Genomic DNA, 10,580 nt, shown 5'->3' on the forward strand with positions numbered 1-10,580 from the left:
CTTTTGCCGTAGGTGGTCAAAGCTGACTCATAGATGGCGTCTCTGATGTGGGCCCACTTGGTCTCAGCATCCCCTGTGGGAGTGTTTTGAAGGGCTGTTACAAGTGAATTTAGAAATTTTTGTAACAGTTGTGGGTGAGAAATTCTGCTAGTGTTGATGCGCGGGTGGCCCTTCTGCTTGGAATGATGCAACTTCTTTGGTCTGAGTCTAACCTTGCTGCACACCAGGGAGTGGTCGGTGTCGCAGTCTGCGACACCTATACTAATCCTATATTAACCCCATATTCTCTACTACATCCCCACCATTCTCCTACCTACACTAGGGGCACTTTATAATAGCCAATTTACCTATCAACCTGCAAGTCTTTGGCTGTAAAGAATAAAGTAACTTGCTGCAGTTTGATTAATACAGTTGAAAATGGGTTAACCACAAAAAATAAGCATTTTAATCAGAGCCTCTAGTCACCACCTGTGAGTAACCTGATTTTTAAAAATAACTGAAAATAACCTTTGAAAAACTAAAGATGCATTTGCTGGTTATATTGAGTACAATAGTTAGTTTCTTAGTAATTTAAAAAAGATATATTCAGAAGCTTTAGTGTCCTTACACCAAAAAGCTTAATTTTTTAAGCACCTTCCAAGGCCCCGAAACAAGTGCAATTAGTGTGAACTCCCAATGGTGAGTGGGGGTGTGGGCTGGTCCAGTTTCTAGAAGGCAGAAATTCAATTTGTGATGAATGTAATTTGCACTTAAAATTCCATGTTTTTTTGTGTTGGTTTGGTTGATATCAGGCAAACTGTGCTGAAGAAAACCAGCGCACCCAGGCCCTAGTGTTAATTTTGGGTCAAATCTTGCATAGAACTGCCAGGCACGACTGAACTGACTGGGGCTCTTTTCTCCAGAAAAGAGAAGGCTGAGGGGTGACCAAACGTAGATCTTTAACATTATGAAAGGGTTTGATAGAGGAGACCCTTGTGGAGGAGAGTCCAAAAGTAGCAACCATAAATATGATAGTCACTAATATTTATTTATTTCGAGATACAGCACTGAAACAGGCCCTTCAGCCCACCGAGTCTGTGCCGACCAACAACCACCCATTTATACTAATCCTACATTAACCCATATTCCCTACCACACCCCCACCATTCTCCTAACACCTACCTACATTAGGGGCAATTTACAATGGCCAATTTGCCCATCAACCTGCAAGTCTTTGGCTGTGGGAGGAAACCGGAGCACCTGGCGAAAACCCACGCGGTCACAGGGAGAACTTGCAAACTCCGCACAGGCAGTACCCAGAACCGAACCCAGGGCGCTGGAGCTGTGAGGCTGCGGTGCTAGCCACTGTGCCGCCCCAAATATATCTAATAAAGAATTCAGAAGGAACTACCCAGAAAGTGGTGAGAGTGTGGAACTCACTACCACAGGGAGTAGTTGAGGCGAATAGATACCTTTAAGGGGAATCTGGATAAACACATGAGGGAGAAAGGAATAGAAGAATATGTTGATGGAGTCAGAGGCTTATGTGGAACATAAACACCAGTATGGATCATTTGAGCTGAATGGCCTATTTCCGTGCTGTAAATTTTATGTTGCAAAATATTTCTGAATCTGCGCATGCTCAGCGGTCTATCAATAGATGGGAATGCAGGAAGTGTCGGCGAGTGAGGGGCGTGGGGAAAGGTGGCTTTGTTTTAAAAGTTTGTCCAGCACTCTGTGGGTTCAGTCAGACGCCCTGTTGTTTGTCCCCGTTGCTGACAGGCACCTCAGGTCATGTTGAAATATAAGGGCAGAGCGTAAAAGAAAGGACCTTTGACAGGCCTTACCTGTTTTGTTTCTGCTGCGGGTATTTTGCCTACATGGATCAGGTCTGTCGCCAACTCAGGCGATGGGGGAGGCATTGTTACAAGATGAGCGGAGCCGATTGTCAGCAATCGCACTGCCAGCCTAGGCTGCTGAATTATCTCCTCGTGGGGATCGGAAGACCGGAAAGTTCAGCACAGCGCCTTGTATCTGAGCTGAGTCAGCTACCAGACAAAAGCAAGAATTCAAATAACCTGCAGGCTGGTCAATAGCGTGTCAAAACACAAGAGAGCGATTTCGACTGCATTGCTTTGGGAGATTAAAAAAAGTAGTGTTTCAATTATCTTTGAAAAGTTCCCCTTCTCAATCTTCCTGATCCCGGTTTTACCATCGTACAGCACAGAAGAAGGCAGTCAGCCCATCACAGTTCATCACCCAAGCAGCCTTTACTCAACTACAAACCTGAAGACAGTATGGGCAAACTGTGTAACCATGGCTAGGGTCATCGCAGGAATAATACATTAGAGCAAGGTAACCAGACTTAGACAAGCTAGTCCACAATTAAGGAAGAGTTGAGTACAAATTCATGCAAGGATGGTTGGAAAAGGCAACCTGTGAAAATCCACATGCATTCTAATAGTAAAATACAAACCTTTAGGCTATTGCATCTGTCCTCCTGACTGAGGATAGTGTGAGGCATAGGTAGAAAAGGCTATATAAATACCTTTTAAAAGAAACAATTCTTGACCTCCTTAGTCACATGGCTTTTAAGAGAATATGAATGTTTGGGATTGTGTTGAGTTGATGCTAAAAAGCAGCTGAGGGAGGAGAAAATAATTGCATTCATGTAACACCTTATCACATCTGCCTCAGAGATTCAGGTAGTATTTTGTAGGGAAACACAGCAGCCATTAGGCACACAGTAGGATCCCAAGACCACAATGGAATGATTGTTTTATCATTTTTTGGTGCTTTTGGTTAGGGAAGAATTAGCCAGGTCTCATTCAAAAAGTGGCAAAGGGTCATTAACATCCACCAGAACAGGCAACCAGAAGCTCACTTTGCCTCATCCGAAATCTGGTATCTTCAACAGTGTAGCACCCTCTCGGTACTGCACTGAAGTGTCAGCTTAGGTTATGTGCTCCAGTTCCTGGAATGGCGCTTGAACCCACAACCTTCTGACTCGGAGGTGAAAGTGCAACACCCCACTGAGGCACGCTACGACTCCAGTTCAAAGTTTTAAAATAAATCGGTCTCAGGATGTGGGTGATGCTGGTGTTTATTGCCCACCCCTTATCTTTGAATTGTTGCAGTCCGTGTGGCAAATTTGCTCTCTCAGTGCTGTTAGGGAGGGGGTTCCAGGATTTTGGCCCAGCGACAATGTGGGAATGGCCGATATCTGTCCAAGTTGAGATGGTGTGTAACTTGGAGGAGAACATGGAGGTGGTGATGATTCCACAACATTGTGGCTCTTGCCCTTCTTGATAGTAGGGGCCAGAGGGGAGGGAGGTGATGAGCTACTGCAATGCATCCTGTTGATCTCACACACTGCAGCCACAGTGTGAATTACCTTCCAGAAAATGTCTTTAGTTACCAATTTTAGGATAACAAATACTAAAATGAAGCCTTCAGTATACCATTTCTGATTACACATTGGGAAAATTATCACGAGTTCCTTGTTTTTGTCTTTGTTTAAATGGACTCAGCTGCATCCCATGGTGAAGTCAACCCTTAGTCCATAAAGGGTTAAGTCAGTCTAATCTTCATAAACTGTAAATATAGATCCCATTGCTCATCACTGGCAATGGAAATTAGTACAGAGATACACAGGAATGTCCCCAAATTTCTGCCTGCATAATTCATGTGTCTTGTCTAATGTGATCGAGGGACATTTTAACTTGTTTTCCTGATTTGTGCTGAAATGAAAGGGAGTTTGTTTTCTGTAACCAGAGAAATCCACAGAGGTAGATAGATGAGCCTGAGATTACATGGAATACTGTCTGCCGTAGTTCTTACATGCATAGGGGTCTGTAATGGAGTCACTGTAATCTGTAGACCTCCTGGCACCAGGGCCTTTGATGAAGTCCTTTCCCCTATTGGTCAGAACCACGATGCCAGCCCATCCTATCGCAATCTATTTTTGGTCATGAGGGCAAAAGCAGTTATTTGTTTTTGATGGTTTGAGATAAAGCATGACTCCACATATTCAGAATACCTGAACAGGGCCTTGTCTGCCTGTTTACATGCTCTCTCTTGTGTGTCAGCTCCTCCTTTTAGTAAGGGCTTGGTTTATGCCACACTGTCCCCAGCCTCTGCCAGTCCCTGTTGGAATGCAGGTGATGCCACAATGTCTGTGAGGTGAATTCCAGAGCAATATTTTAGCAATGTTTGAATCCAGTCAGTTATTAAGCCTTTAACCCTTTCATTACCTTTTTGCTTTGACAACTGTTTTTTTAAAAAAGGCTTTCCTTTACAGTCTGGAGCACTTTTCATTTGTTGCAATGCAGAAAACACAGCAGCCAATTTGCAGACAGCAAGCTCTCAAAAACAGAAGATGTGACAGAGATCATCAGTTTATCAGTGATGTTGGTTGAGGTGTAAATATTGGCCAGAACACCAAGGCAGAACTCCCCTGCTCTTCTTTGAAATAGTGTCACAGAATCTTTTACATCCATCTGAGAGGGTAGACTGGGGCCTTGGCTTAAGGTCTCATCCAATCAATCGGCACCTCTAATAGTGCAGCACTCCCTCAATACTGCTCCATGAGTGTCAGGTTGGATTATGAGCTCAAGCCTCTGAAGTGGGACTTGAACCCACAACTTACTGACTCAGAGGTGTGAGTCTGACCCACTGAAGTATATGGCAGCTTTGTGTTACGACAGACCGCTCCAGACAAAGCCCCCAATCAAAATATACGATTCTGATTGTGGTGGGAGAAACGCACTGTTAATTCAATCCTGTCCCTCCACAGATCGCCAACTATATCATTTTAAACTTTCCAAATTAAAGAAAGACCCAGCCAAATTGTACCATCTATTAACCATCGAATAACGCTAACCAAACCAGGTCTTTAAATCAACAAATTAACTGTTTAATTAGAAAAACTAAATTCTTAAACACTATGAAGATATAAACAACATTTAAAATAGAATAAAAATTAGAGTCCTTGCAAATTTGCAGTCCAATGTTGCTTGAAGCCCTCACAGCCATCCGATGGGGAAAAAAGGTTCTTCCACAGTAGAACAGTCGGTAGTCTAACTCCAGCAGTAAGGATGCTTCCTTCTTCAGCGATGGATTTCAACAATTAACAACTTGCAAATGCTTTCAATAGAATCAATCTGACTTGAGTTTTTGAGGGATAAAAGATTGTCACAGTCTAACTTCCCTTCCTTCAGTTTAAATTATCAGAGATCTCTGTTTTGGCTTGACTTTGTTTAGAATTTTTAGAGATAATAATTAAACAGACTAAATTCTCTTCCTTCAGCTTAAATGGCTGAGCGCTCTTTTTTCAGATGCTAACACCAGCTGCCTGTCTGTGTTCTCTCTTAGAACAAACTGTCTCCAACTAAAAAGCCAGTTCAAAATTGAATTGTAGCAAATGTATTGCGTGATGCTCAGTCCGAGGCTGTATACAAGGTAATGAGAATGCACCCTTTGAATCGCAGTCTCTGAATGGCTGTTGCCGGGTAACCAGGATGCATTCTCTGAAGCAGGTTGATTCCCTCTCCATACGGGTGTATCCAGAGGCAACCAAAAATGCATTTTCTATAACTCTGGGGACTTGCTGGTTCTTAAAGCAGTACTGATCCTTTGCAAGCCTTAAAGACAAATCGCAATATTCCCCAGAGAAAAAAAACTACAGGACTTGACATCCTCAGGATGTCCCAACATGCTTCATAGGCAGTGAAGTACTTTTGAAGTGCAATCACTGTCATTGGGACCAAATGCAGGGACGAAGGAAGTTAAAGATTCTGGGTTCAGTGACACCAAGCAGGAGTTTGTAGCCGAGGATTTTGAAATCACATTAGGAGGTAGGAAGCCAGTGATGGTTGCCAGGTTCAGAGGTGTTGGGCGAGTGAGCTTTAGTGCGCATCAGCAGAGGTTTAGTTAAAGTGCAGGTTACTAGTGAGAGGAGTGTTAGAAAGGTTGATCAGGGAGGTGATAAAGGTGCAGATGACAGGTTATTCAAAAACATCAGATTTCCACTTTAAATTACTGCCTCAGAAAGGAAATTATACTGAAACTTTATAAATCACTAATTCGGCCTCAGCTGGAGTATTGTGTCCTATTCTGGGCACCACAGAAGAATGTCAAGGGTTTAGAGAGAGTGGAGAGGAGATTTACTGGAACGGTATCAGGAATGAGAGACTTCAATTATATAGAGGCTGGATATGCTGGGATTGTTCCCCTTAGATCAGAGAAGGTTTAAGAGGAGGTTTATTAGAGGTGTTCAAAATTATGAATGGTTTTGGTAGAGTGAATAAGGAGGAACTGTTTCCAGTGGCAGGAGGGTCAGTAACCAGAGGAGACAGATTTAAGATAATTGGCAAAAGAACTAGAGGTGGCATGAGCAATCTTTTACATGGTGAGTTGTTCTGATCTGGAATGCACTTCCTGAAAGGGCAGTGGAAGCAGATTCAATAGTAACTTCCAAACGAGAATTGGATAGATACTTGAAAAGGAAAAGTTCCTTAACCTTCTCAACTCCAGCGAGGTCCAGCTTGTCCAGCCTCTCCATATAACTGAAAATCCCTCATCCTTGGTATTTTCTGGTTATCACGTTCGGAGGAAGGAAGCCAGTGATGGTTAGCAAATTCAGGGATGTTTGTTGAGTTTGCTTTAGTGGGAATCAGCAGAGTTTTAGTCATGATGGATTTTATACTGCTCGTAGCTCGAGTGGCTGGTGAGAGGATTATTGGAGAGATCGATCAGAACGTTCATAAAGTGTCCTTACTCACACCAAGTCCCACTCACCTATCTCCCCTGTGTTCACTGACCTACATTGGCTCCCAGTCAAGCAACGTCTCGATTTTTGAACTTCTCATCCATGTTTACAATTCTCTTCAAAGCCTCGCCCCTCCAGCCCTACAACCCTCCGAGCTCTCTGCTCTCCTCTAATTCTGGCCTCTTGTGCATCTCCAATTTCCATCGCTCCACCATTGGTGACAGTGCTTTCAGCTGCCTAGGCCCTCAGTTCTGGAATTCCCTCCTTAAACCTCTTCACCCCTCTACCCCTCTCTCCTCCTTTAAGATGCTTCTTAAAACCTACCTCTTTGATTAAGCTTTTGCCATCTGCCCTAATATCTCCTTATGTAGCTAAGTGTCGAATTTTGCATTATAATGTTCATGTGAAGCACCTTGAAACATTTTATTATGTTAAAGGTGCTATATAAATGCACATTTTTGTTGTAAAGTGCTAAAAGTACCTTCTAATTGTTGTTCTCTGCCCACAGATGGTCTAACTCCAGAAACCAAGCAGCAGCTCTTAACATCAAGCAAGAAAAAATCGAAAGGAGGAAAGGGCGACTCGACAAAAGCAGATGATGGGAAGAGTGAAACACACCCCATAACTATCACCTTGGCCTTTAAGAGATATTTATTTGACCCACAGAAGAAAATGATTCAGTCTTAGTGTTTATTTTTGAAGCAGGGACATCGAGAGATGGGATGGGGTTTAAAATAAAATCCTTTTAAGTCTCCTTGCCTTAAAGCTCATTATTCTGAGAGCAATTTTTGTGGTTTCTGAATGAATAAAATCAAAATTAATTCCTTTGGTGAAATATCTTTTCTGTTTTAAAATGCAAACTGTATAACTTTGTTTTCTAATGGGATGGGCTTTATCACCCCAGCCCCAAAGGTACTAACTGGGTATATGATTCCTCTGATGCTGTCAGATGCCCAGTCAGGTCACTGTCAGCAAGGAGCTATTTTAACAGCCTAGGCCGTGATTGTTGGTCAGCTATTTGGCCGTGTGGAGTGGGAGAAACTCGATAATGGCTTCTGCCAATGTCCATACACCTGCATGCCTGTGCAGGCCACATCAAGTAACAGAAGTCAGAATTGGGATAAAAGCAGAAAATGCTGGAAATACTTAGCAGGTCTGGTAGTATCTGTGGAGAGAGAAACAGAGTTATGTTTCAGGTTGATGACCTTTCATCAGAACTGAAACAAATTAAGAGATATAACAGGTTTTAAGCAAGGACAGTGGCAGGGAAAGAGGGGAGGGGGAAAAAGAGCAAAAGAGAAGATCTGTGATCGGGTGGGGGGCAGGAGAGAATGACGAGAGATGATGATGCAGGGCAAAAGTGGGTGTTAATGGGTCAAGTAACAAAAGATGGAGATGTGTATGGCAGCAGCAGAATTATTACCAGCATTGCTGTCCAAAAAAATGGGGGCAGAGATTATGATCTGAAATTATTGAACTCGATGTTGAGACCGGAAGGTTGTAGGTTGTAACGCCCCTCATCGAAAGATGAGTTCCTCGAGCTTACATTGAGCTTCTTTGGAACAGTGCAGGAAGCCAAGGTCAGAGTGTGAACCCAGGCTGATCTTTACCACCTTACCTGCTTACCTGGGGCACTGAGGTTGATTGTAACACCCACACTGTCAGTTAGCATTGGAAAGAGAATCAGCAGCTTAACAATTCAAATGTGGTTGATCAAAGTTCTGCCGAAGTATCAAACTGTATTTCTGTTTCAAATCCTCTTTATCTATTTCCTGAATTGGGTCAATCTGGCTCCAGTTTTACACTGTGTCTGCAGTGTTGGTGTAAAGTGCATCACACCAATGCCCTAGCTCAGGGATCGGCAACCTTAATAACAAGAGCCACTTTTTAAAATTTAGTCAAAAACGCAATATCTTGAGAGCTGCAATGATGTCACTCAAATGCCAAAAATAATGACAAACAAGACAGATAATATTTTAAACATTTTTATTAAAAAAGTTGCTAATTGTACTTATGAGACAGTATCATTTAATATTAATAAAAGTTTTTTTAAAAAGCCATTTAATTACCATCGATCAAGGTCAGGAATCACACGAGTCCTTAATGAGCTGCAGGTTGCTGACCTCTGCCCTGGCCTTAGTGTAAATGCAGCCAGTCTACATCCAGTCCCATTATAGATCTGATTCTGGTTTCGAAAGTATCACAACCCTCCTTCAAGGGCTGCAGTATATTTTGAGAAGACAATCTACCTTGGATTGGTTTACACTGAGATCAGGTCAGCACTGTGTTTCAAATGTATATTTACCACATGCTAATGAATCTTTGTACATTTCATAGTTCAGTTGTGAATTGAGTGTATAAATCGTTAAATATTATTGATAATTAACACGTGGTGGTCATTGGGTGCTGCATTGTGTGAAATGTCCAAACAACTTGCCCCTTTCCTTTTTTTGTCTGACTCTCTATACAACCACCATTCCCATAGCCTCAGCAGGGAGTTCTTCCCTGATTTTCATTGTGGATATTTATACTTAATGGACTGTAACCACAAACTGAGGGTTAGTTTGTTTTATTGCTCTGTGATTTTACTATAAAGGCCTTTTGATGTACTCTCCCTGTCTTGCTAAACCTTTCTCCTAACCTGCTAGCCCTCTCCTAATGACTCTCTCTCCCGACCTACTGCCAATCCTGGTCACCCCTCCTCCAAACCCACCCTGTGTCACTTTCTCATCCTGCCCTGGAGTATTGGGTGGCACAGTGGCGCAGTGGTTAGCACCGCAGCCTCACAGCTCCAGCGACCCGGGTTCAATTCTGGGTACTGCCTATGTGGAGTTTGCAAGTTCTCCCTGTGTCTGCGTGGGTTTCCTCCGGGTGCTCCGGTTTCCTCCCACATGCCAAAAGACTTGCAGGTTGATAGGTTAATTGGCCTTTATAAATTGCCCCTAGTATAGGTAGGTGGTAGGGAAATATAGGGACAGGTGGGGATGTGGTAGGAATATGGAATTAGTGTAGGATTAGTATAAATGGGTGGCTGATGGTCGGCACAGACTCGGTGGGCCGAAGGGCCTGTTTCAGTGCTTTATCTCTAAAAGAAAAGAAAAGAAAATTCATCCCTCAAGCTCACTACCCCATTCTCCAAGCTCACTGCCCCATCCTCAAGGCCCACAGTTAAGAATGTTTTCCTGAGCAAACTACTCCAGAGCTGATGCGTGAGTCAGAGTGCAAGACTCCTGCAGCCATTTGCATTTTATCCACTGCGATTTAAGTCTTTAATCTTCCTTTTTGATTTGAGGTTCGTGTCATGTTATGTTAAACAAAAGGGGCTTTCGGGCTTCTTACACTACTGTCATCCACTGTCGCTGGATCGCTGCTCATGCCAAAGTTCACTGAGGCCAGAGAGCGGTCAAAAAGAACTGCACTGATTTATATAAAAATCCAGTTATTTTACAATGCAGCGTTTCTAACTGATGGAAGCAATTCAAATTTCTCTTTGTAATTAACAGGAATGTAAAAACAAATTGATATCAAACATGGCTACTGCAGAAATAAAGGAAACTACAATATTTCTTAAAAAGAAGTTTGACTGTGTTTTAGTAAATTTCCCCTTTTTTCCTGTAACATTGAACCCCATTTTCTTTATCCCTTGACCAGACATCTCCGCAAGCGAGAAGACAGCCCTTGAACCGCTTTCCCTGCATGCCCAGGCTCCTCTTGTTGCTTTATAACCTCCAGATTTCACTTTCTCCCAGTCGGAGGATGGCATAGGCTTCACTTGCTCCTGCTCCAGTCGAGAGTTGATTACTGGAAGGACACCTCCCAGCTCCATGACATT

General features: G+C 42.9%; 1 protein-coding gene across 1 annotated transcript in view; it reads left to right on the forward strand.

Annotated features, from left to right (window-relative positions):
• Positions 1–10,298, forward strand: part of eefsec (eukaryotic elongation factor, selenocysteine-tRNA-specific) — a 447,758-nt gene extending 437,460 nt beyond the window's left edge. The window contains exon 7 of the mRNA XM_068052161.1: positions 7,257–10,298. Within this exon, the coding sequence (XP_067908262.1) occupies positions 7,257–7,435 (179 nt within the window). The 3' untranslated portion in view covers positions 7,436–10,298. The remainder of the gene's footprint in view (positions 1–7,256) is intronic.
• Positions 10,299–10,580: the final 282 nt, after the last annotated feature.

The sequence above is a fragment of the Heterodontus francisci genome, chromosome 19 (assembly GCF_036365525.1).
Source record: "Heterodontus francisci isolate sHetFra1 chromosome 19, sHetFra1.hap1, whole genome shotgun sequence".
In the NCBI taxonomy this organism is placed as follows: Eukaryota; Metazoa; Chordata; class Chondrichthyes; order Heterodontiformes; family Heterodontidae; genus Heterodontus; species Heterodontus francisci.